We start from the raw sequence: 27,916 nt of genomic DNA on the forward strand, positions 1-27,916 counted from the left end.
GGCTAAATTATTGGGGGAGTTCTGGAAAATAAACTATACACTCCCCGTAAATCTTCCCATTCCCATTCTACCTGCTGGAGTGTGGTGAGTGTTTTAGACCTTGTTCACACTTGTGTGTTGTTTGGTGACAGCTTTCTCCGCCGGCGGTGCCTGCTGGGATTTACGGGGGCCTCTGGGTATTGGTCCTGTGACATTGGGGTTTCAGAGCCGTTCTATGGCCTCCCTTCCCTTCTTGTGCACGCCTTGCGGGGATGGCGGTCCCTGACTGACACAGTGGTGAGTTAGTGTTAGGGACCCATGTGAGCCAGGAGACCTGCACGCTGGTACATGGGGCAATATGGTTTGATCAAATTATATACCAACATCCAGGAGTTGGTTTTTAAATGTAGCTGAGAAGCATTAGTATCAGCCATAGGTGTGAGGTGCAGCGCTATTTTCTCTTTTTGTCCGTATAACTACTATAATACTGCTCCTATATACAAGAATATAACTACTATAATACTGCCTATATTATAGTGGTTATATTCCTGTATATAGGAGCAGTATTATAGTAGTTATACGGTTCAGGGAAGAAAAAGAGTGCTGCACCTCACACCTATGGCTGATACTAGTACCTCTTGGCTGCATGAAAAACATCAGAATTCTGTATGTGAATTGATCAAGCCACACTGCCCCATGTACCGCGTGCAGGTATCTGATACACATGGGTCCCTACACTAAGTCCACACTGTGTCGGTCAGCGACCACCCCCCCGCAGGCGTGCACAGTCAGGGAAGGGAGGCCATGGAACGGCCCCGCAACCCCCATGCCACAGGACCAGACCCAAAATTGCCACACCAAAACCCAGCCAGCACCACCGGCAGAGGAAGCTGCCCCCAAACAGCACAAGTCTGGATAAGGTATTGCACTCACCATAGCTATCAAAGACAGAATGGGACAGACAGGAGGGATTAAAACCATGAGCACTCAGGTGTCTCCTGCTAATTGCGGTCATGTGGGTCTCACCAGGAGGAGTGCAAAACACGGAGAAAAGAGAGAAACAAAATATGGTTCAGGGAAGAAAAAGAGTGCTGCACCTCACACCTATGGCTGATACTAGTACCTCTCGGCTGCATAAAAAACATCAGAATTCTGTATGTGAATTGATCAAGCCACACTGCCCCATGTACCGCGTGCAGGTATCTGATACACATGGGTCCCTACACTAAGTCCACACTGTGCCAGTCAGCGACCACCACCCCCGGCACAGTGTGGACTTAGTGTAGGGACCCATGTGTATCAGATACCTGCACGCGGTACATGGGGCAGTGTGGCTTGATCAATTCACATACAGAATTCTGATGTTTTTCATGCAGCCGAGAGGTACTGAGGTGTGAGGTGCAGCACTCTTTTTCTTCCCTGAACCGTATTATAGTAGTAATATTCTTGTATATAGGGCGGTATTATAGTAGTTATATTCTTGTATATAGGAGCAGTAGTATAGTAGTTATATTCTTGTATATAGGGGCAGTATTATAGTAATTATATTCCTGTATATAGGAGCAGTATTATAGTAGTTATATTCCTGTATATAGGAGCAGTATTATAGTAGTTATATTCCTGTATATAGGGGGCAGTATTATAGTAGTTATATTCTTGTATATAGGAGCAGTATTATAGTAGTTATATTCCTGTATATAGGAGCAGTATTATAGTAGTTATATTCTTGTATATAGGAGCAGTATTATAGTAGTTATATTCTTGTATATAGGATTAGTATTATAGTAGTTATATTCCTGTATATCACGAACTGGAGAGAATGGAACGGCTGCACATCCCATCTATGGCTGATACTAATGCCGCCAGGCCTATATTAAAAATCAACACCAGAGTGTCTGTATATGAATTGATCAAACCATATTGCCCCGTGTACCACCGCGCAGGTCCTCTGGTCCACACGGGTCCCTACGCTAACTCCACACCGTGTCAGTCAGCGACCGCCAACCCCGCAAAGCGTGCACGTGCAGGGAAGGGAGGCCATGGAACGGCCCTGCAACCCCAATGTCACAGGACCAGACCCAAAAAGCCCCACCAAAACCCAGCCAGCACCACCGGCGGGGAAGGCTGCCCCCAAACGACACAAGTATGGATATGGTATTACACTTACCATTGCTGCTCTCACAGAATGGGGAAGACATAGGGTCCAGACATGTGAGCACAGACATATCCTGCTAATTTTGGTCATGTGGGTCTTATAAAGGAGTGCTAGCTGTTCAGAGAGGGAGAATTGCAAAACACGAACTGGAGAGAATGGAACGGCTGCACATCCCATCTATGGCTGATACTAATGCCGCCAGGCCTATATTAAAAATCAACACCAGAGTGTCTGTATATGAATTGATCAAACCATATTGCCCCGTGTACCACCGCGCAGGTCCTCTGGTCCACACGGGTCCCTACGCTAACTCCACACCGTGTCAGTCAGCGACCGCCAACCCCGCAAAGCGTGCACGTGCAGGGAAGGGAGGCCATGGAACGGCCCTGCAACCCCAATGTCACAGGACCAGACCCAAAAAGCCCCACCAAACCTACCTTATCCAGACTTGTGCTGCTTGGGGGCGACCTTCTCCGCCGGCGGTGCTGGCCGGGTTCTGGTGTGGTGTTTTTGGGTCTGGTCCTGTGGCATGGGGGTCGCAGGGCCGTCCCATGGCCCCCGTTCCCTGGCTGTGCACGCCTGCGGGGTTGGTGGCCACTGACTGGCACGGTGTGGACTTAGTGTAGGGACCCATGTGTATCAGATACCGGCACGAGGTACATGGGGCAGTATGGCTTGATCAATTCATACACAAAATTCTGATGTGTTTTATATTTAGCCAAGCGGCACTAGTATCAGCCATAGGTGTGATGTGCAGCACTCTGTTTCTTCCCTGAGCCATATTCCTGTATATAGCAGGACATTCTTGTACATAGTTTGTGGTATTATAACTGGTGGTGTTATTCTGGTCCTCATGTTAGTGGTGGTTACCTCTATATAATATTTGTTATTTTTGTCCCTTTTCTTCCTCATACAGATGACATTATAAGCTATTACACTACACAGCTACACAGTGCGGAGGAGATGACTCGCTGTGGCTTTTCCCTGTCCCTGGGGGCTTTGCCAAAGTTCATGCTGAAGAACAAGCTGGAGCAGGTACGGTGCTGTGTGTCTGGGCTTCGGGCTCGCTGCGCTCCTGATGCCACATGATACATATTCTGCGTTATCACGGTGATGGAACATTCCTGAACCCTGACATCTCCAAATCATGACCCAGAAACTGTGACACTGCAGTTATGGGGAAATGCAAATGATTTCCTGATGGCAGAAGGCTTCCTGGTGCTTCAGGCTAGGGAAGCTGATATTTATTATAATGAGAGGGGGGGGACAAGCCCCTGCCATGGTCTGATATCTACTTTATACCTGTACTCGCATTATAGGAATATAATTATTGGGGTTATCACAGTGCTTTGTATATTCTGACATTGCTGGAACTCATTTAGGATTTGAGATCTTACTTGACTCTCTTTACTAATTTTCCTTCCCATATGGGTGGCTGACATTGATCGGGGTTGTGCAAAGCGCTCTCATTTATCGGTACGCAACAGGTCCATCTATCATATCACATCAATCATATTTTGGTCTTTAAGGTCCTGGATGGTCTGAGGAAGGTCACCACCATCTCCGGGAGAGACGTCCGTTTCGCAGAGTCCAGACGTGATGCTCTTAAGGCAATCTCCCAGTATGTAGACGTCATTGATCTGATCCCCTGTAATATATACTATCACTATGCACCATGTCATAGGTTATGTAGTCCTGATCGTGATCTGCGCTTAATGACGTCATGCACTGCACATTGACTAAGGGTCCAAATTGAGAGGTCCCATTAGACAGTCGAATAAAGTGCAGATATTTTTCATTTCCTTTGTGTTTCAGTTATTCTTTATACATCTCTACTTGCTGTCAGTGAATAGGAACGTCCACTATCATACCATTTAATAACTAAGGTTCCTTGTGTCATGCAGGGTTTGTCTCAGTGTTGGAGTTGATGCCTCTGGTTCACCATCGGAGGTCCTGTGCCAGGAGAATGTGACTCTGATCTACAACACCCTGCTAAACTGCATGAATGACTACACCACAGACAGCCGAGGAGATGTTGGGGCCTGGTAAGGGGTACTGTGCCGACCTGTACAGACCACTCACAGGTCATATGTTACAATGGGGTTTACCGGGACCCTGAGCAAAGGGATAGCAGCACACTTTATTGTCCGTCTGGAGACAACTCCAATACTACTCAGGAATTTGTTACCCATGATGCCAGGGCAGAGATTCCATATTTATGGTGTAGTATGTGCAATATTATGCATGGCTATGCTATGTTATATGTTGGCATACTGCTGGTGTGCTACCACAAACTCATATGAATACAGCTGTTTCATATTCAATGTGAGCAGAGTTACATAGTGACATATTAAATAAGGTTGACACAAGTCCATCATGCTCAACCTATAGTATATCCCTGCTGTGTAGATCCTGAGATAGGCAGAAACCCTTATGAAGCCCAATTCCATTCCAATTTCCCCATCACAGAGAAAAAAATTCCTTCCCGACTCCACTGTAGTAATCAGAATAAAATCTTGGATCAGCGTCCTATCACATGTAATCTAGTGCCCATAACTTGTAATATTGTATTTATCGAGGGAAGCATCCAGGCCTCCCTTGAAGATGCTGTAGTACTGAGTAACTAGAACAGTGTTCCTGAATCTGGGAGACCCCAGTCACAGATAGGAAAACTGTGCTAGAACTTCCCAGCTTTCTACCTCTTTGCCTATAGGTGTCACTGTTGCACCTTTACAGAATTTGGACATGGGGGCATTATTATGAAAATCATGCTAGATGTGATATCGGATGTTTTTGGAGGTTGAAAAATTCTCGATATAGGAAGGAAAGTGATCTGATCAGGTTTAGTAAAACAGCATGATGATTTGGTACAGAAAATAATGATACATATTGTCTCTTGCCTGCTTTTACTTTCTTTTTTTCTTCCTTTGGTTTCCCCCTTTTACACCCTACCCTTCATTATAAGTAGAGATAAGAGATTCTATAGTATTAGCGGAACACATCGCTTTGCTCGAAACTTCTCCCAGGACTGCATCCAGCTTTTCCAGGCACCCGGAGTTCAAAGGCAGTCGGATGACAACTGAGCATAGCGAATCGTTTTGCTTCACTAATACCGTAGATTCGCTCATCTTTCATTATTATAATAATATTAATAAATCACTTTAGCAGCTGTTTGATGAAGTCACCACCAGGTGGCAGCATTGTACAAACAATAGTAAACATTCCTGTTTCTTTAAATGTTGTGTTTATAACTACGGAGAGCAAATATACAGTAGTATCAAAGTGCTTTGTTAGGCCTGGCGGTCGGCTTGTACTTCATGCCTCTCCTCTCTGGGTGCCTGGAAAAGCTGGATCCAGTCCTGGAAAACTTCTCCCAGTTTCCCAGGTCTGGATCCAGCTTTTCTGGGCACCCCCAGCAGAACGGCACGGAGTTCAAAAGCAGCCGGCTGACAAGCCAACTGTCCAACAAGCCTAGCGAAGTGCTTCGCGTTTCTACTACTGTAAATTTGCTCATCCCTAGTTATAACCTTGATGACTTGGATGTGTTATCATCCAATTTTCCCCGAGTTCTGACCAGTAATGTGGTCACACCAGTGAGATATTTGAACAGATATGTAATTGTTCTGCAGCCAACAATAAGGCCTGGTCACCCTGTTTTGGCCTGTGGCATGCATTGAGCGCAGCCTGAAGCAGGTATAGAGATTTCCTCTTACATTATGGGCTTGACAGCCAGGAGCAAAAACACTTAAGCTCTTTAGGTATAAAACAATAATTCACGTTCCATATCCTTTCCAGGGTTAGAGAAGCAGCCATGGCCAGTCTACAGGATATCACACTGCTACTAGTAAAAACGGCACCAGATCTTATTGGAGAAGACATGTGAGTTACCAGTCTAATAACCTGTAAGAGCTCTATGTGACTGGGGCTGCATTCTGAGGGAAATGGAGTGGCCGGTGCAGCACAGAGTGTTTCAGGAGAAGCTGTAACAATCATCTTTGCTTCCTTCACAGCTGCCACAGGATGATGTGCTATGTGGCGCAGCAGGCGGCTGAGAAGATCGATCGCTTCCGAGCTCACGCAGGTTCTGTCTTCCTCACGCTCCTGCACCAGGATGACCCTCCTGTCCCAAACATTCCACATCAAGAGGAGCTGGAGAGGATATTTGACAGGTGTGTGTCCGCCATGTGTGAGGTCTTGTGTATATGCAGCAGCTTGTACCATACAGAAGTGACACCCTTGTCTCTCCCCCAGCTTCCTCGTACACATGAACATTCAGCACAGCTGAGCGTCTATGTGTTCTTTATAGAGGTGGAGCGAGGGGCAATTGCTGCCAGACACCTCTAATAGTAGCTTATCTCTCCAAGAACAAAGGGGTCGGGAAGTGGAAATCCAACATGCCTGATATGATCTGTCATTAATGATATTGAAGAGCACCAAACACAGTTGTCAGTCCTGGCGACCTTTGTCTGAAGTGTATGGGGGCCTGTAGAATCATGTGATTTTACCATATACTGGCATAGTGACCGCTTCTCTTCCCTCATCCAGGTCTCTGGCAGATTCCCTGAACTGGAACGCCCCATCACAAGCCTTCCCCCGAATCACACAGCTCCTGGCCTTATCGACCTACAGATATTACGTCCTCATGGGCCTGGCCGTCTCTGTCGGAGGATTAACAGAATCAACAGTAAGAAACTCAACGTTACTGCTCCATACAGCTTTGTTTTTTAAAGTCCAAGTGATTTATGGCCCACTACAGAGGAAGCAGAATGTTAACCAGACTTCTGTATAAGTTACATCTAACTTGTCCATGGGTTAGTTTCAGGTCATGTGATTCCCATCATTGTCCTGGTGGTCTAGAGGGGATTATACCTATTACCTCTGGTGGTGTAAGGTGAACAAGGGGTTAATATTGATATACACTGTAAATAGTGATTATGGGTAGTCCCTGGAGGTCCGGCATGCTTCAGTAGTCCACAGATAATCATTAATGTATTGATAATATTCTATATTACTAAGATCTTCTGCTGTTGGCAGGATGAAATCCTGTATTCTGTAGCTGCCACTAGGGGGAGACTTACAGCATCAGGGATTACACTGCTCTCATTTAACTCCATAGTAAATTAATGACGGAGCTCCCCCTAGTGGTAACAGAAGGGATTTTTTTTTTTCCTGAACTGCTCATACGTTTGCCTCAGACCCTTGCCCTAGAGCCCAGGTATAAACATGTGGTTCTCCAGTTGTTTCAAGACTTCAATTCCCATCATCACCAGATGTGATGGGAGTTGTAGATTTGCTGCGGGTTTGACACCTGTGTTCTAGAGAATGCTGGGAATAGTTACTCTTGCCTTTTTGGGTGCGTGTACACTAGGGAATGGCGACTAAGAACCCGTTGCGCATTTCATACCTCGCACCCGCTCGCGGACTGGGGCGGGCGCGTCTCCGCCCGTGTCATAGACTCCATTCTTTGGACGGACAACAGAATCCGCCCGTGCATAGTATGGAGTCTATGATACGGACGGAGACGCGCGCTCCACATTCTGCGAGCGGGTGCGAGCTGTGGAATGCGCGACAGGTTTTCCGTTGCCCTTCCGTAGAGTGCACGCACCCTTTGTTGGTGGAGACATTGTGCTTTGTGAGTCACTTGCTGGCCCTGACCCCAGTCTATCCATGTGCTTCTGTCCAGGTGAGATACTCGTCTCAGAGTCTCTTTGATTACTTACGGTCCATCCAGAGCGATGCTGATGCCATGGATGCCTTCTCCAAGACGTTACTCCAAGTCTTCAGAGACAACCAGCACAACGACCGGTGCGTATTGATGATAAAAGAAGATATAAAGCGGGATGTGGTAGAGAGATCTCAAGAGCCGGTGAATTAGTAGAAGTGGTCTGAGCGGCCTGCAGAGGGAGCAGACCTTAGTGTAGCTCCCATATCACATGCTTGCTCCATATATTACACACTATGCTTTGTTCTAAGAGTCTTCTGGATGCTGCCATAAAGCGAACTCCACCAGAACTGATGAAAGCTAGGTCGCCCCTCTCTATGAGATGTGATTTCTTTAGTAATGCTTATGTGCTGCAATGCTTTAGTTGCCCACAAGAGACGCTGTTCTATTACTCTATGACTACATAGTTTGATTTGCACAATGAAGTGACTGCAGGTCCAGGAATACTCTCCTCCGTTATTTCACTCTTATGGCTCTGTGTGTCACTATGCAGTATATTCCTTTTGTCTTATATACAGGGTGTCCATCCCTCTGCTGAAGATGTTGGATCAGATGTTGGCCAATGGCTGCTTTGAGCTCTTCACGCAGGAAGAAAAGTAAGAACCTCATGTTCTATCCAATGTATCCCATGTCTCTGTGTCAATCCCAGAACATGCTGGGTGTTGCAGTTACACACTTGTTGAAGTGTTATTAACCCTGTGTTTTTCGCTCCTGCAGTCACCCATTTGCTTCCGAATTACTTGCGCTTTGTAAAGAGGAGATTAAGAGGTCCAAGGACACGCAGAAGCTGAGGTCCAGCACGGCTGTGTGAGTGTTACACATAAAGGGGGGCCCTACATACTTTGTGTATTGTTCCCTGTTAGTAACCATTTCAGACTAGAGGTCAAGTGCTGTGTTCATTTAGCTTCTGGGTCCCTTTAAGGTTCTTTGCATCTTGTGACTACTTGTGAGAACAGCGTCAGCCTCCTTTACTGCTTGTATGCCTAGCAGCCATCCTGAGCGAGCAGTGCCGCAGTGTAAAGTATGGTGTAGAGGCAGCTGTAGCCTCCGATGATCTGGACATGACCCTTACCTTGTATATTCTTTACCTTTTGCAGATTCTGTGGTCTGATCCAGTTTCCTGGAGACATCCGGAAGAAGGTTTTATTCCAGCTGCTTCTCTTGGTTTCCCACCCGTTCCCTGTGGTAAGCGCTTGCGTCATTCTCTTTATAATTTAGAAAAGGGGTGTGTGGCTCTACAGTCTTTGTAGTCTTCCCATACTTATAAGCTGCTGTATATCCTGCAGGAAGTGTTGTTTATTTACATTCAGACACAGTGCTCTCTGCTGACATCTCTGGCCCAGTCAGGAACTGTCCAGAGCAGGAGAGGTTTTCTGCTGCTCTGGACAGTTCCTGACTGACAGATATGTCAGCAGAGAGCAGTGTTTCTGAATGTAAATACAACATTTCCTGCAGGACATACAACAGTTTGTAAGTATGTAAGACTTGAGATTTTCAAATAGAAGTAAATTACAAATCTATTTAATATTCTGACACCAGTTGATTTGAAAGAATTTTTTTTCCGCTGGACAAGCCCTTTAACTTTACTCATTTATTTCACACAATTCTATACAGCCACTTGCTGGCTGAGTGATGGTACTGCACCCATATAACTTACACCACCTTACTGACCACCTTTTCACGTCCTTCTCGGCAGGTCAGAAAATCCACGGCCAGTGAGGTGTATGAAATGCTCATCACATATGATGATATTGTAGATCCAGAGGTTCTAGATGAAGCCATGACCGTGCTAAGCGACACCAGCTGGTGAGTACTGAGCAATGTATGATGTCACATCATATGGTGAAACTTTGAACTGAACAAATTTTGATCTTCCCAAAGTGCCACCGGTATGCAAAAAAACTCAGGAGTGGGGCTGTGAGGTCTCCTAGGACTGGATCCAGGTCGGCCCTTGTCACAGTCACCCACATCCTTACACTTCTCCGCTTTTCTTACTACCTGACTGACTGGTTACTAATATATTCCACCCATGGCAGATATCATAGTCACCAGATAATCCGTAGTATTCACTGCACCTCACAGAGGTGTTAAAGGGGTCCTCTTACATCAGGTAAAAAATATACAAATGCTGCTGTAGCATATAGCATTGCTTACCTGTCTGTCCAGTTCTGAAACCACCAAGAATCCAGTTGGTTTGTGTGACGTAATCCGTTCCCTGATTAAATTGTTGCTACAATTAGTATTACAATTCCCAGCGCTAGTACTACAAATACACCTTCAATAACTGACGGACAAATGATCGTTCAGCCTTTAGTTACCTCTTCTGTCCTCCCCATACACAGGAGTATTTGGCACAGCCGAGCACTCCTGTGTTCTCTAGGGGGAGGGAGAAAAGCAGCTCTGGCTGTGGCTTATCTCTTCAAGAACAAAGGGGGTCAGGCAGTGATATTTGACCATGCCTAACCCCTATCTCCACCGACATCATCTTCAGGGGCCGGTCAGTAGAGCCCCATACACCTTATACAGACTTCCAAACCAATAAAAGTATAAAGTGTATGGGGACCATATCCTTTTGATTTAATGGTTGATTGATGCAAATAGAGATGTCCCCACATTTATCACCATGGTCAAGTGCTGAAAGGATGATGGGTGAGTTTTGGAGATTAGCATTTGCCCACTGATAGTACAAAGGATCGATCAGAGCTGGTGTTTAACCCCAATGTCGTCTTCTGTACAGGGACACTGACCTGATCTATGTCCGTGAGCAGCGGAACCTCCTGTGCGACCTCCTGAAGGTGCCCAAACCCACCCTGGTGACCAAGGTAAGAGGAGACATCAGCCTGGACTCCAGAAAATGTGTATTACCCATCGTAGTATTTGACCGCTGTGTACATGGGGGGCAGGGGTTAACGATATAGATGTCAGTCATTATGTTCCTATCCCCCAGGAATGTGTAAGGGAGACCCCCGACTATGGGTTATCATATCCCAGCTCTTTACTGGACATCACTTCTGCCATTCTCTAATATTCTCTGAATTCCTGACTATTATCCAGATCTCTGCTCGCTAACGTATATGGAGTCATCCTGGTTTACACCCAGAGGTCGGGAACTCCATTAGACCTAATAGAGCTGAGGGTTTCCCATACTGTGTCTAGTTTAGACAATCCTCTATTAGATAAACACACAAGCAGCACTAAGCTCTCTCCCAATCTGATAGTTTGTTACAGTCTCAGTATGAAGTCCAGGCTGTGTCGGTCACAGAAAATTGTCTACACTGAATACAATCACAATGTATCAGCCCGGAGTCCAAGCTGACAAACAATCAGAACAGGAGAGATTTATGCAACAATAGTTTTTTTTTTGCTCTAAGCACAAGCAAACAATAAAGGTGGTCTGATCACCCCAAAATGAGGAGGGCAGAATTACTCAGCCGAATGCTGTGCTCGTTCATCATTGAGCAAGTGAGCTGGTTGGACTCTTAGGGCCTTATTACACAGAGCGATAATGGGTTGAATCAGACAGATTATCGCTTTGTGTAATAAAGACCATTATAAGCCGATGAAACTATCATTGGCTGATCGATTTTTTTAGGCCCAGACCTAAAATATTTGGCAGCTGACCGGGCATCACTATGTGAAATAGCAATTCATGGGCTGACGATTGCCCAAACAGTTGATACTTTACCTGTCCACATTCCTGGCGTTCTCCTGCATTCTGTATCCGTCCCGGCACCACACGCCGCTCAGCCAATCACAGAGCAAGCACCAGCTACTAATGTTACAAGTAGAGGGGAGTGAATATAACATGTTCCAAATTTTTGAAAAAAAAATATATATATTTTATTTACACTGTATGTGTGAATGCTACTGAGCAGCTAGGCATACAGTGTAAATGAGTACAGAAGAAAGATAGGAGTCCCTGCTCCCTGTCCTGTTGTTTCCATGGCTCCATCTAATGATAGAGGAGTGTAGAGCACAATGAAAACTACATACAGGAACGGGAACTTATGGGCAAGTAGCGCCAAAGCTAAGGAGCAGAGAATACAATAGTATATAACAAAACAGTATGCTGCAGCCGTAATCTGCAAAACTGAACCAAACAGAAACCCCAGGTACTAGAGGACACAGAAACATGAACTGCAGCACACTAACCTAAGTACCAAATAAAGTAACGAGGAATAACACACACACACACACACACAAAAGCTGAGCACAACTGCAGCCTCTCCATCCCCCTCTCCTCTACATGATTTCTGCCATACACATTGAAGAATAATTATATAAATGTATTTTTCCTGCAGGCTGCACAGTCCTGAAAGCTCAGAAGAAACCATGATGGACAGGACAATGCTTATGAGAAGGGGGCTGGTGAAGCAGTGCGCTCAATCCTGGTGGCGGCCTGCAGGGGGCACTATATGCTTATGTTTGCACATGTCACACATGTAATAAAGTCATGTTTGTTGTACTGACTCCTGTAGTGATTTGCTACAGGACAGAGTTTGTGTTTGATTCCATCTCCACTGACTACACAACACAGGGTCGGGCATGCTGGGATCTATAGTGCTGAGGAGAACAGCTCAGAATGCTAACAAATCAGAGACTGATTACGTCATCTGATTGTATAGAAAGGATATGGGAGGTATCTGTGCCATTTAAGAGTTTGCATATTAGTCATTTACAACACACTGGAGGATTTTATCTCATCTAAGACCATGGAAAATAAGACACTGATGGGATTTAAAGGTATAGTTATATCTTCATCTAGCACATGGGTCTCCAAACTGCAGCCCTCCAGCTGTTGCAAAACTACATTTCCCATCATGCTTGGACAGCCAAATCCAACGCTTTAGCTGTCCAGGCATGATGGGAGTTGTGGTTTTGCAACAGCTGGAGGGCCGCAGTTTGGAGACCTATGCTCTAGCACCTATCTGCTGACATCTGCCTGGTGCAGAGATAACAGATGCTCTATAGGCTCTCTAAAGAGTGTATAGTGGTCACCCTGTTCTGTCCCCTGTAGGGATGAGGGTCACCAACTTTGTAGGTTACATAGAAGACCCCAGCACCAGGTGACCTGGAGGGACAGAACAATCCCTTCTTGATATGTTGCTCTATTTCCTGAGGCTCTAGAGCAGACAAGGGATAAGTCCTTCTCTTGGAGTCCCAGCCCATCTGACAACAGTGGAAAACACATATAGGTAAATCCCTGTTGTTTGTGTGGACTACAGCTCATAGGCATGGAAAATGTAATATGGCCCTTTGTGTATCGGAGGGACAATCTGCACTGGTTCAGTTACAGTCACAGAAGAATAGGAAACCTCATCAGACTACACAAAAAAGCCTCCCTCCCTGACATGCCCAGCACCAGGCGTGAGTGCCCAACACAGATCCCCCCTCATCGTGGGTCTCAGTAAGTAAAACAAAAATAGTTTACAGTCTCTTATGAAGATTCAGGGAACAACTTCACCAAAAAACTCTTTTCTATAAATGAATACAAAGATGGCGAGGCTCTGTATGTTTTGCATGCATTGCCCGTATTAGATTAATCAAGGGATTTCAGTCAGATGCCCCTAGAGGCTTAGAGCAGAATTGCATGAAAGTAATCTGTAGCAAGAGAAAACAAAGTACATATCAATCCTCAGAGGTAACAAGAAAACTCACCAAGAGATGACAGGAACCAGGGATGATGGCACAAGGAAGAAGCGGGACATATATAAGGCCAAGCACAATGCTTGGACCATAACTAGCTCCCCCTAAACTTCACTAGATCTTTCTCTAAACTCTCAGCAGAACCAATAGGCATATGTAATAAGCTGGGACCTAAATGATTTATATACTCATATTTATTCTAATAAAAGGGAACATGTCACCCCGCACCCCCATGCATACCCTCCCCCCATACTCCCTCCTGCCGGTCCCGCTGCAGAGAAATCTCCGCCCACTCGTTTGCACGCCAGTATGCAAATAGTGAGAGATGAGTCCGATGTATATAGGAAATCACTGGAGCAGCAGGAGGGGGTAAGTATTGGGAGATCAGGTGGGTTCTGTCCCAGGTGAGGGGGTGACAGGTTCCCTTTAAACCAACACTCATTTGGAGGTAAAGGATGGATCGATGGAGGATCCTGTACTGGGGAAGAAAACAGTGATGTTCTCAAATCCAGTGCAACTGTTGGTTGGATCAATTATGGTCCCATCCTGGTTGTACTGTAATAGCTGACCCCTTTTCTGAGGATGCCTGATCACCAGCAGCAGCTACCCCTGGGTCATGCCTGTTCCACCTTCATAAGCAATCATATATACGGTTTTTTGAGTTGTGTTCACACATAGTGGTACTGTGTAATTTCAGTGACAACGCTGCAGTACCACAACTGCACTGCAATAAAAACTGCATCTTATATGTGAACACAGGCTAAGAGCCTTTAGTAATATTGATTAGAAGCAATAACAGAATATAGAGCATGTATGACGCTGAGGACATCTTATTGTATACAAATAAACAAATAATTGAAATTATACTCAGGAATTAATTCAATAACTGACTTAGGGCCCTTTTACACGGAAAGATTATCTGCCAAAGATTTGAAGCCAAAACCAGGAATGGATTTGAAAAGAGGAGAAATCTCAGGCTTTCCTTTATTACCTGATCTCTGTTTATAGTCCATTCCTGGCTTTGGCTTCAAATCTTTGGCAGATAATCTGTCAGATAATCTTTCCGTGTAAAAGGGCCCTTAACTTGATAAATTAAGTAATTCAAGCAAATTAACATTATATTGATTATTTTCCCTCAGAAACAAAGTTCTGCTTTCCTAAATGATGGCACTGAACCATCCTGTATTTCAAATTCACCATCCATCTATTAATGCAGCATTATAACAGTTTATTGATTCCTCAGGGGCGGGGCTTCAGGTATCTGCCCATGAGGAATGAAAAGTCACAGGAAATGCTTCATCTTAGATACTCCCATTGTTGCTACAAAAAACATAGGGAGGTCAGAACCTGGAAACAGTTACCCTTGGATGTAGCTGTCACAATTGGATCAATACCGATATATTTTGGGGCATAAGAGAGTATTCATTTAAATAAAAAAAAATCTTACAATAGAATTACTTTTTATGTGCTTTCATTCATTTTATGTGCTTTCTTTTTTTATTATTCTCATTAACAATATAAATATATTTTGAGCACAAAATTATGGGCAAGATCAGGCGATCAACACTGCGGTGGCATTCTCATCAAAGAAGCAGTATGGATGCAGTACTCCGCTGACTCCTTAGGGCCCTCTTCCACCCCTTTATACAAGTGCTGATCTAGCAGAGGAACAGTCCAAATGATTAAAACATCCACCAGGGTCGTAGTAATTGCTATAAACTGATGCAGTTTATGACCACTCTTATTTGGCTAAATTCAAGCTGATCAGTTGACCTCTCATAAATCCATTTAGATGATCGTTCAGGGGAGGAGAACAAGAAGCTGGAGACTGAGGCATCGGGCAGCTGTTCTGACAGATTTTACTTTAAAGGAGACAAAGCAGCCTGCACGGTACTTGAACATTTCCTTGCACCCTATGTACATTGCAATAATTTACTAAATGCATTCAAAGTTGTCCCACATTCAGAGCGTAAATATGTCTTCTATCCCATGTGCGTTCTCTGATGTCTAACAAGATCTGACTTCTGAGTAAAACTTTTCCCACATGCTGTACATGAAAATGGCTTCTCCCCTACGTGAAATCGCTCATGCTTAAGAAGATTTGATTTATCTGTAAAACATTTCCCACATACTGAACATGTGAATGGCTTCTCTCCTGTGTGAATTCTCTGATGTCTAACAAGATCTGATGTCTGGTTAAAACATTTCCCACATTCGGAACAAAAAAATGGTCTCTCCCCTGTGTGAATCCTCTTATGTTTAACCAGAGCCGATTTATGGCTAAAAAAGCTATCACATTCTGAACATGAAAATGGCTTCTCCCCGGTGTGAATTCTCTCGTGTTCAGAAAGAGCTGATTTATGATTGAAAAATTTCCCACATTCTAAACATGAAAATGGCTTCAGCCCTGTGTGACTTCTCTCATGTTTAACCAGAGCAGATTTATGCTGAAAACATTTCCCACATTCTGAACATGAAAATGGATTATCCCCTCTGTGACTTCTCTCGTGTTTAATAAGAGCTGACTTATGGCTAAACAATACCCCACATTCTGAACATGACAATGGCTTCCCTCCCATGTGTCTCCTCTCGTGTTTATTGAGATTTGATTTATCTGTGAAGCATTTCCCACATTCTGAACATGGAAACGGCCTCTCCCCTGTGTGACGTCTTTGATGTCTTGAAAGATCTGATTTATGGGTAAAAAATTTGTCACATTCTGCACACGAAAATGCCTTCTCAGTTACGTGACTTCTCCGGTGTCTAACAAGATTCGATTTATCGGTAAAGCATTTCCAACATTCTGGACATGAATATGGCTTCTCCCTTCTGTGAGTTCCTTGATGTATAAGAAGAGTTTTTTGCAGGTTAAAACATTTACCACATTCTGAACATGCATAAGGCTTTTCTCCCATGTGAGATCCTTGATGGTCAACCATCCTCCTGTGAATTTTATTGTGCTTAACAGTCAGTGATGTATCAGAAGATAGAACCTGTATAGTTGCATCAGATGATAGATCTTTGGTGTGAAGAGCTGAAGGTATATCCGGGATAATGATATATTCTTCATATGTTTTTTTTATGATATCACGATCAACTGCTTTGTGATCTGAACATATCAGATGTCCCTCTGAGCTCCGGGTACAGTTATCTGCCAAGAATAAAATTTATAACTTATGAATCTCATAGCCTCAAATTCACATTGATGTTGTGGAACAGTTTTGTATAAACGACCAAATCGGTAGATCATTAGCGTCCGGGATGTTCTCTTTTAGTTTTCCACTTTTGTGATGAAGTCATAGGCTCACGTTTACATCTACCTGTCACCAATCCTCTCTAGTGTATGTATTACCATACTCTTCCATCCCTTATAATCTACTCCTGGCTTTGGTTAAAAAAAATAAAAATCAGCAGTATAAACTATACGTTTGAATTAGGTCTTATAAACAATCACTAAAACAGGTAACAGCGGTGGTAAAAAAGGGGTCACACAAAAGATGATCATGGGTTTCTGCGAGAAGTGGCCAACAGTCTGTACAAAGGGGTGGTTTCCACAGGTTTCAGAAAGTTGTATAGATTTGCTATTTACTTCTATTTAAAAATCTCAAGTTTTCCAGTACTTATCAGCTGCTGCAGGTGGATTCTTTTCAGTCTGACACAGTGCTCTCTGCCATGTCAGGAACTGTCCAGAGCAGCAGTAAATCCCCATAGAAAACCTTTCCTCTGGACAGTTCCTGACATGGCAGAGAGCACTGTGTCAGACTGGAAAGAATACACTATTTCCTGCAGGACAGGCAGCAGCTGATAAGGACTGGAAGACTGGAGATTTGAAATGTATGAGTACCCCTTTAAAGTGAATGTACCATCAGGCTCGGGCTGAAGCACTGGAGGCGGCCCAACTTACCCCCAGTGGGAGGAAACCCCTGACCCTCTATGACACAGCTCCAGTAGAATCAATGGAACCATATCATAGAGGGGTGAGGGTTCCTCCCACTGGGGGTGAGTCAGCCCGCCTCCAGTGCTTCAGCCCAGGCCTGATGGTACATTCCCTTTAAGATCACCTGACTGAAACACGTCAGTATTCTTGTCAGATTTTATGTGAAGCTTAATAAAGAATTAGGACAGAGCTCTGGGATCTTTCTACTATTCTGACTGTGAAGGCAACACGTCCGAGCACCAATGTAATTTAATCTATAATATGCAGTGCGGTGGGCTGGATTCTGCTCTATAGTTGCAGTGGTTTTTATTAGTACCATTCTGGGGTACATGTGACTTTTTGATCAGTTTTATTTTTTTCTAGATTTTATTTTTCTTCCCTTTAGAAAATAATATTGGGCTTTCATACAGGTCTGGAGGCTACTATTAGGCCTCAAGGATTTGCAATTTGTCTTTATGGCTCAAAGGCCTTTATTCATCATAAAACAACTGATTTCGAGGGTGGACACATCCATCTAGTTGAATGGCTATGGGAGTAGACAATACACATAACTGTGTATTGCGTTGTGAGAGATGCAAACCTGTAGGGGAGTAAATGGCTGACACATCGCTGCCCTGGCCAAACAGCGGGAAAAAAGTCCTATATAACTTTGTAAGAACGATCACATTACCAGTCATTTCAAGGAGAGACTTAGGAACTGTTGATGGCCCCATTGTAACGTCAGAGGTGAAGCAGGCCTTAAAGGTGACGTCGAGTGGCAGATCACCGGGAGCGGATGGTCTGTGATTGAGATCTATGAACAATATTCAAAAGAAAATTGTAATATCTTTCCATCTATGGAAGCCGCTAAAATCCTAATGCTAATGGCAAAGCAAAACCAATGAAGGTAAAGTCAAGCTGCCATATATCTGTAATAAATACGGATGTGAAGACTCTCACCTTAGTGGTGGCAGGCAGATCATATAAGATAATAACGTAAAGGGGTTGTGGGGGGGGGCAGAGAACGGCTCAATCCTTTTGCTGCTCGGCGCTCACTTACCTTCTGGGACAGGAGGGGAGATATTGTGCAGCTATTGGTCACCGTATAATCGGGATATACATCCCCCCCTCCAGTCTCAGCAAGGATAGTACCGAGACATGAAAATGCAGGAATAGAGCTCCGCAGGGCAGAAGGCTGGAGTCGTCTGCTGTGCCCAGTACAACCCTTATAAATACCTTGAAGAAGGAAGAAAAGCAACCAGACCCCAGAGGGAGTGGGCAGGTAAGTATCTATAAAGAAGTGCGGAGAAAATTTTTATTAAAGTATTGTATTGCCCCCCAAAAGTTATACAAATCCCCAATATACACTTATTACAGGAAATGCTTATAAAGAATTTTTTTTTGGCCCTGCACTTACTACTACATCAAGGCTTCACTTCCTGGATAACATGGTGATGTCACTTCCTGGATAACAGGGTGATGTCACTTCCTGGATAACATGGTGATGTCACTTCCTGGATAACATGGTGATGTCACTTCCTAGATAACATGGTGATGTCACTTCCTAGATAACATGGTGATTTCACTTCCTAGATAACATGGTGATTTTACTTCCTAGATAACATGGTGATGTCACTTCATGGATAAAATGGTGATGTCACTTCCTGCATAACGTGGTGATGTCACTTCCTGGATAAAATGGTGATGTCACTTCCTGGATAACATGGTGATGTCACGACCCAACTCCCAGAGCTGTGCTGGCTGTGGCTGCTGGAGAGGATAATGGCAGGGGGATGCTCATTGCCCCCCCAGTGCCCTGTGTCCCTCAGTGTCCCTCTGCCATCATCCTCTCCAGCAGCCACAGCCCGCACAGCTCTGGGAGTTGGGTCGTGACATCACCATGTTATCCAGGAAGTGACATCACCATTTTATCCAGGAAGTGACATCACCACGTTATGCAGGAAGTGACATCACCATTTTATCCATGAAGTGACATCACCATGTTATCTAGGAAGTAAAATCACCATGTTATCTAGGAAGTGAAATCACCATGTTATCTAGGAAGTGACATCACCATGTTATCCAGGAAGTGACATCACCATGTTATCCAGGAAGTGACATCACCATGTTATCCAGGAAGTGACATCACCATGTTATCCAGGAAGTGACATCACCATGTTATCCAGGAAGTGAAGCCTTGATGTCACTTCCTGGATAACATGGTGATGTCACTTCCTAGATAACATGGTGATTTCACTTCCTAGATAACATGGTGATTTTACTTCCTAGATAACATGGTGATGTCACTTCATGGATAAAATGGTGATGTCACTTCCTGCATAACGTGGTGATGTCACTTCCTGGATAAAATGGTGATGTCACTTCCTGGATAAAATGGTGATGTCACTTCCTGGATAACATGGTGATGTCACGACCCAACTACCAGAGCTGTGCGGGCTGTGGCTGCTGGAGAGGATGATGGCAGAGGGACACTGAGGGACACAGGGCACTGGAGGGACACTGAGCATCCCCCTGCCATTATCCTCTCCAGCAGCCACAGCCCGCACAGCTCTGGGAGTCGGGTCGTGACATCACCATGTCATCCAGGAAGTGACATCATCATGTCATCAAGGAAGTGAAGCCTTGATGCAGTAGTAAGTGCAGGGAAAAAGCACTTTATGAGCATTTTCCGTAATAAGTGTATATTGGTGATTTGTATAACTTTTGGGGGACAGTATAATACTTTAATAAAAATTTTTGCCGGACTTCTCCTTTAAAAGCTTAATAAATAAAACAAACGAATAATAAGCCAGACAGAAATTTCAATGTGCAGAATGATTACAGATGAGTTCCGATAGAAACAGCCCAGGAAGGCAGAAAAGTACTTCCCCCGCTGCCCTATTAAAAAAAAAGGCTCTCAGAAGCTACTTTTAGGCAGTGTACCTGATGGATCAGTTACTGCTAGATATGTCTGTACAGCAAACTGGAAGACATTTTGCCCAGCTGACAGGCTCTGGGAGGGGGCCATCATGGGATGTTGTTTGTATTGGTGATGTGAACAATAAACCTGGACTGATATGGACTGGAACCGTATCATCTGTAGCCACTAATCCAGGGTCTGTATGGAATCCGACAATGGGCCAAGTTGTAACCTCAGTCGAAGAATGTGCCGCAGGATGCCATACAGAACCTGTATCCTTGCCATCCAACCGTATCTCATCTTGTATCCAGGCTACAGGTGCCAATATGGCCCAGGAGGCTCTAGGCTCAGTTGTAAATCACACATAACATTTGAAGAGCTCCTTTGTTGCATTATGTTTTTTGTCATTGAGTGTAGTCACTACTCAGTGGTCACTACTCACCTGGGCGGCTGTGACCTGTAGGAACGTCCTCTATACACGGCTCATCATCCCTCATATACGCCTCTTCTTTTACTATTATGGTTGTAACATTATTGTGGTTCAGATCTTTACTCCGATCCATAAGCTTTGGAAGAAATAACATAAGAGTCATCAGAGAGAATGAGTAAAATGTTCTAGGTGACCAGAGAATATCATTACTCATCATTACAGCTGTAGATATCTGAGCCCAATATGTGCAGGTCTCTTATATATCCAATATGTGCAGGTCTCTTATATATCCAATATGTGGAGGTCTCCTATATATCCAATATGTGCAGGTCTCTTATATATCCAATATGTGCAGGTCTCCTATATATCCAATATGTGCAGGTCTCCTATATACCCAATATGTGCAGGTCTCCTATATATCCAATATTTGCAGGTCTCCTATATATCCAGTATGTGCAGGTCTCCTATATACCCAATATGTGCAGGTCTCCTATATATCCAGTATGTGCAGGTCTCCTATATATCCAATATGTGCAGGTCTCCTATATATCCAATATGTGCAGGTCTCTTATATATCCAATATGTGGAGGTCTCCTGTATATCCAATATGTGCAGGTCTCCTATATATCCAATATGTGCAGGTCTCTTATATATCCAATATGTGCAGGTCTCCTGTATATCCAATATGTGCAGGTCTCCTATATATCCAATATGTGCAGGTCTCCTGTGTATCCAATATGTGGAGGTCTCCTATATATCCAATATGTGCAGGTCTCCTATATATCCAATATGTGCAGGTCTCCTATATATCCAATATCTGCAGGTCTCCTGTATATCCAATATGTGCAGGTCTCCTATATATCCAATATGTGCAGGTCTCCTGTATATCCAATATGTGCAGGTCTCCTATATATCCAATATGTGCAGGTCTCCTGTATATCCAATATGTGCAGGTCTCCTATATATCCAATATGTGCAGGTCTCCTGTGTATCCAATATGTGCAGGTCTCCTGTATATCCAATATGTGCAGGTCTCCTATATATCCAATATGTGCAGGTCTCCTGTATATCCAATATGTGCAGGTCTCCTGTATATCCAATATGTGCAGGTCTCCTATATATCCAATATGTGCAGGTCTCCTGTATATCCAATATGTGCAGGTCTCCTATATACCCAATATGTGCAGGTCTCCTATATATCCAATATGTGCAGGTCTCCTGTGTATCCAATATGTGCAGGTCTCCTGTGTATCCAATATGTGGAGGTCTCCTATATATCCAATATGTGCAGGTCTCCTATCTATCCAATATGTGCAGGTCTCCTGTATATCCAATATGTGCAGGTCTCCTGTATATCCAGTATATCCAGCAGTGAGGAGACAGAGACAAGATCTAATGTCTACAGTCACCTGTAATCCCGCAATCTCCTCTATATATAACCCATATAATACTGCAGAATAAGACCGGACACAAGCCCCTCACAGCCCCTCTACACATCATATGGAAGACATCATGGAGCCTCATCTCCAGCTACCTGATCATCCTGGGAGACATTGTGATTTTCTTCTGGACAATCCTGAGGAAGAAGAGGACGGGGACATCTCTCTGGTGTTGTTCTCTTACTGGATGTGGCTGTAGGGAACACATAGAGAGACTGACTCCATTCTGTATATAGGGAGAAATAACGGCGGGGTGTATGTAGTCCTGTCTATTACCTGGTGATGGGAGGGGCGGCTGATCCTCCATCATGGCCTCCTTGTACTGATCCTTGTGTCCTTCTACATACTCCCACTCCTCCATGGAGAAATAGAGCGCCACGTCCTGACACCTTATAGGAACCTGACACACACAATGATCACACAGTCATCCCCCCCCATCCCTTCATAGCGTTCCTGTATAATGTCCCAGCAGCCTCCTCACCTCTCCAGTCAGCAGCTCCACCATCTTGTTGGTGAGTTCTAGGATCTTCTGCTCATTGATTTCCTCGTGTATCAGAGAGCGAGATGTGGGCCTCGAGATGGTGTAATCCTGGTTATGGAGATACAGTAATACATATCACTACATACATTCCCAGAATCCCCTTCACCTCTCCAGTCATATCTATCTGTTATTACATAGAGAAGAATGGTGTCATGTAACATAACTCCCAGAATCCCCCTCACCTCTCCAGTCATATCCATCTCTTATTACATAGAGAAGAATGGTGTCATGTGACATCACTCCCAGAATCCCCCTCACCTCTCCAGTCATATTCATCTGTTATTACATAGAGAAGAATGGTGTCATGTGACATCACTCCCAGAATCCCCCTCACCTCTCCAGTCATATCCATCTGTTATTACATAGAGAAGAATGGTGTCATGTGACATCACTCCCAGAATCCCCCTCACCTCTCCAGTCATATCCATCTGTTATTACATAGAGAAGAATGGTGTCATGTGACATCACTCCCAGAATCCCCCTCACCTCTCCAGTAAGCTGGAATAGTATCTCTAGGGTGAGACTTATTATCCTCTCCACCATCTTGTCCCTGTCCCGATCCATCAGTATCAGGTCGTGTGCAGAAGATCTCAGGAGAGGATCCTATATTGCAGGAACCTAAATGAAAAGAAGATGAGATGTTGTAAAAGCTGTAAAAGTTTCCACATAAAAATCCAATCACTGAAGAGAATACGGGAAAAGGGGGTTAACTCACCAACCCCAGTCTCCCAGCTGCTTGTCTCTTCTCTGAAACTAGGGGTTAGGACAGGACCTCCGGCTCAGCCAATCAATGACTGCAGTGGTGCCATGTTTACATCAGTGATTGGCTGAGCCAGCAGGTCCCGTGGAGACATCTCATCACAGAAGCTGGGGAAGAGAGGAGCAGCAGGGGGCTGGGGTAGGTAAGTATAAGCATTTCCCTTTTCAAAAATTAAACTTTAAAAGGGCTTATGTTTGGACATGTCTTCCTACAACTGCCTCTGCTGCGCCCTCTAGTGGCTGCTCTGGAGATGACTCCACACTGACGTTCTGTCCTCACACTCCCTCCTGTAGTGTCCCGGGAACCAATCTGCCACTACTGTCTTCTAGTATATTCCAGTCGGCAGTGGTATTTTGTAGAAGGTTCCATTTACTCCCAAGCACTGCCACCATTGGTATTACCTGTATCATGTTTTCACAGATGTCTTACTACTGTTTAGCCACAAGATGCCACCACTAAGTATTATCCTATCTTTCTCCAGCATAGTTGGCCTATCAAAGATTCGTTCTAGAAAGTTCCCACCAATGGGATGTTGAGTGATCTCACAGTTTCTCAACCAATGGGAGGATACGCCAAGACTATCCCCGGCAAAGAACAGGTAAAGCCGAAGTACCTCACTAAACCTCTGCTCAATCTCCTCAGGTAATCTCAATGGATTAGTTACTACCTGTTGTTCAAGCCCAGGGCCCATGTGCCTGGATCTAGGACTCCATCTGGATCTCGTCTGGCAAAAGGCGGTATTCAGTAAACTGGGAGTACAGGTTTCTTCTAAGTCTTAAGGCCCCAGTGCCTAGACAGGTCCCCCTGGTACCTCTACAAAGCCTTCTAACTAAAACCTACCTAAGAGACTGTTCTGATTCAAAAGTATCGCCTGGTGACAAGTGCCGCATCTGTACCACAACACCTGCCCTTGCAGATCCATCTAGCAACCCCCAGTCACCACACTTGTCCTAGTCCTGGAGCTTATTGCTGATTGGCTAATGGGTGAAGGTAAGCTCTGATGGACATACAGCCTGACCAATGGGTGACGAGATGACCTCCTCTATAAGTGACCCCTTGTACTGATGTGTCTGCTGATAGAACCCTGACTGCTGTGGTGATGGCGATACAGGAAGCACCACTCTCCTTGTTGCCAATAGCAACCAACCACAGCATAACTATCATTTGTCAACAACAGAATATAAACAAAAGCTGCGTTCTGATTGGTCTTATAAATCTCCCCTGACAACAGTGACTGTTCACATACCTGACCTGCAGAGCTGTACAGGAGCTGTGTGCCCGATGTGTGCTGACAGGACCTGCGGAGGTGTCACAGTCATGTGATCAGTCACATGGTGGGGGGTGTGGACTCAGGATCACATGATGCTCTGCTGGGCGTGATTACTGCTGGAGTCTATGGAGCAGAGCTGTCTGTGTATGATGTGTATATAGCAGAGCTGTCTGTGTATGATGTGTATATAGCAGAGCTGTGTCTGTATGATGTGTATATAGCAGAGCTGTCTGTGTATGATGTGTATATAGCAGAGCTGTCTCTGTATGTGTATATAGCAGAGCTGTCTCTGTGTGATGTGTATATAGCAGAGCTGTCTCTGTATGATGTGTATATAGCAGAGCTGTCTGTGTATGATGTGTATATAGCAGAGCTGTCTCTGTATGATGTGTATAGCAGAGCTGTCTGTGTATGATGTGTATATAGCAGAGCTGTCTCTGTATGTGTATATAGCAGAGCTGTCTGTGTATGATGTGTATATAGCAGAGCTGTCTGTGTATGATGTGTATAGCAGAGCTGTCTCTGTATGATGTGTATATAGCAGAGCTGTCTCTGTATGATGTGTATATAGCAGAGCTGTCTCTGTATGATGTGTATAGCAGAGCTGTCTGTGTATGATGTGTATATAGCAGAGCTGTCTCTGTATGTGTATATAGCAGAGCTGTCTCTGTATGATGTGTATATAGCAGAGCTGTCTCTGTATGATGTGTGTATAGCAGAGCTGTCTGTGTATGATGTGTATATAGCAGAGCTGTCTGTGTATGATGTGTATATAGCAGAGCTGTCTGTGTATGATGTGTATATAGCAGAGCTGTCTGTGTATGATGTGTGTATAGCAGAGCTGTCTCTGTATGATGTGTATAGAGCAGAGCTGTCTGTGTATGATGTGTGTATAGCAGAGCTGTCTGTGTATGATGTGTATATAGCAGAGCTGTCTCTGTATGATGTGTATATAGCAGAGCTGTCTGTGTATGATGTGTATATAGCAGAGCTGTCTCTGTATGATGTGTATAGAGCAGAGCTGTCTCTGTATGATGTGTGTATAGCAGAGCTGTCTCTGTATGATGTGTATATAGCAGAGCTGTCTCTGTATGATGTGTATATAGCAGAGCTGTCTCTGTATGATGTGTGTATAGCAGAGCTGTCTCTGTGTGATGTGTATATAGCAGAGCTGTCTGTGTATGACGTGTATATAGCAGAGCTGTCTCTGTATGTGTATATAGCAGAGCTGTCTCTGTATGATGTGTATATAGCAGAGCTGTCTGTATGATGTGTATATAGCAGAGCTGTCTCTGTGTGATGTGTATATAGCAGAGCTGTCTCTGTATGATGTGTAAGGAGCAGAGCTGTCTCTGTATGATGTGTATAGAGCAGAGCTGTCTCTGTATGATGTGTATATAGCAGAGCTGTCTCTGTACGTGTATATAGCAGAGCTGTCTCTGTATGATGTGTATATAGCAGAGCTGTCTGTGTATGATGCGTATATAGCAGAGCTGTCTCTGTATGATGCGTATATAGCAGAGCTGTCTCTGTATGATGTGTATAGAGCAGAGCTGTCTGTGTATGATGTGTATATAGCAGAGCTGTCTCTATGATGTGTATATAGCAGAGCTGTCTCTATGATGTGTATATAGCAGAGCTGTCTCTGTATGATGTGTATATAGCAGAGCTGTCTCTGTATGATGTATATAGAGCAGAGCTGTCTCTGTATGATGTGTATATAGCAGAGCTGTCTCTGTATGATGTATATAGAGCAGAGCTGTCTCTGTATGATGTGTATATAGCAGAGCTGTCTCTATGATGTGTATATAGCAGAGCTGTCTGTGTATGATGTGTATATAGCAGAGCTGTCTCTGTATGATGTGTATATAGCAGAGCTGTCTCTGTATGATGTGTATATAGCAGAGCTGTCTCTGTATGATGTGTATAGAGCAGAGCTGTCTCTGTATGATGTATATAGAGCAGAGCTGTCTGTGTATGATGTGTATAGAGCAGAGCTGTCTCTATGATGTGTATATAGCAGAGCTGTCTGTGTATGATGTGTATATAGCAGAGCTGTCTGTGTATGATGTGTATATAGCAGAGCTGTCTGTGTATGATGTGTATATAGCAGAGCTGTCTGTGTATGATGTGTATATAGCAGAGCTGTCTGTGTATGATGTGTATATAGCAGAGCTGTCTCTGTATGATGTGTATATAGCAGAGCTGTCTGTGTATGATGTATATAGAGCAGAGCTGTCTCTGTATGATGTGTATAGAGCAGAGCTGTCTCTATGATGTGTATATAGCAGAGCTGTCTGTGTATGATGTGTATATAGCAGAGCTGTCTGTGTATGATGTGTATATAGCAGAGCTGTCTGTGTATGATGTGTATAGCAGAGCTGTCTCTGTATGATGTGTATATAGCAGAGCTGTCTCTGTATGATGTGTATATAGCAGAGCTGTCTCTGTATGATGTGTATATAGCAGAGCTGTCTCTGTATGATGTGTATATAGCAGAGCTGTCTCTGTAGGATGTGTATATAGCAGAGCTGTCTCTGTATGATGTGTATATAGCAGAGCTGTCTCTGTATGATGTGTGTATAGCAGAGCTGTCTCTGTATGATGTGTGTATAGCAGAGCTGTCTGTGTATGATGTGTATATAGCAGAGCTGTCTGTGTATGATGTGTATATAGCAGAGCTGTCTGTGTATGATGTGTATATAGCAGAGCTGTCTGTGTATGATGTGTATATAGCAGAGCTGTCTCTGTATGATGTGTATATAGCAGAGCTGTCTCTGTATGATGTGTATATAGCAGAGCTGTCTGTATGATGTGTATATAGCAGAGCTGTCTCTGTATGATGTGTATATAGCAGAGCTGTCTCTGTATGATGTGTATATAGCAGAGCTGTCTCTGTATGATGTGTGTATAGCAGAGCTGTCTCTGTATGATGTGTGTATAGCAGAGCTGTCTGTGTATGATGTGTATTGAGCAGAGCTGTCTGTGTATGATGTGTATATAGCAGAGCTGTCTCTGTATGATGTGTATATAGCAGAGCTGTCTCTGTATGATGTGTATATAGCAGAGCTGTCTGTGTATGATGTGTATATAGCAGAGCTGTCTGTGTATGATGTGTATATAGCAGAGCTGTCTGTG

The 27,916-nt window shown here is 44.2% G+C and overlaps 2 protein-coding genes across 3 annotated transcripts in view; one reads left to right on the forward strand and one right to left on the reverse strand.

The window, feature by feature from the left end:
• TBCD (tubulin folding cofactor D) overlaps positions 1-12,315 on the forward strand; it is a 133,971-nt gene extending 121,656 nt beyond the window's left edge. For both annotated transcript variants that reach the window (XM_069954040.1, XM_069954039.1), the window contains exons 28-40: positions 3,051-3,169; positions 3,664-3,755; positions 4,039-4,179; positions 5,930-6,013; positions 6,145-6,303; positions 6,680-6,818; positions 7,818-7,939; positions 8,375-8,452; positions 8,574-8,663; positions 8,954-9,041; positions 9,553-9,662; positions 10,594-10,678; positions 12,158-12,315. In XM_069954040.1, coding sequence (XP_069810141.1) covers positions 3,051-3,169; positions 3,664-3,755; positions 4,039-4,179; positions 5,930-6,013; positions 6,145-6,303; positions 6,680-6,818; positions 7,818-7,939; positions 8,375-8,452; positions 8,574-8,663; positions 8,954-9,041; positions 9,553-9,662; positions 10,594-10,678; positions 12,158-12,172 — 1,322 coding nt within the window. In that variant the 3' untranslated portion in view covers positions 12,173-12,315. The remainder of the gene's footprint in view (positions 1-3,050; positions 3,170-3,663; positions 3,756-4,038; positions 4,180-5,929; positions 6,014-6,144; positions 6,304-6,679; positions 6,819-7,817; positions 7,940-8,374; positions 8,453-8,573; positions 8,664-8,953; positions 9,042-9,552; positions 9,663-10,593; positions 10,679-12,157) is intronic.
• A 2,657-nt stretch (positions 12,316-14,972) lies between these two features.
• LOC138771907 (uncharacterized) overlaps positions 14,973-27,916 on the reverse strand; it is a 61,025-nt gene continuing 48,081 nt past the window's right edge. The window contains 7 exon segments of the mRNA XM_069951909.1: positions 14,973-16,653; positions 18,110-18,232; positions 20,781-20,904; positions 22,303-22,400; positions 22,484-22,607; positions 22,689-22,796; positions 23,235-23,280. Of these exon segments, the coding sequence (XP_069808010.1) occupies positions 15,416-16,653; positions 18,110-18,232; positions 20,781-20,904; positions 22,303-22,400; positions 22,484-22,607; positions 22,689-22,796; positions 23,235-23,280 (1,861 nt within the window). The 3' untranslated portion in view covers positions 14,973-15,415.

The sequence above is a fragment of the Dendropsophus ebraccatus genome, chromosome 14, assembly GCF_027789765.1.
Source record: "Dendropsophus ebraccatus isolate aDenEbr1 chromosome 14, aDenEbr1.pat, whole genome shotgun sequence".
Taxonomy (NCBI): Eukaryota; Metazoa; Chordata; class Amphibia; order Anura; family Hylidae; genus Dendropsophus; species Dendropsophus ebraccatus.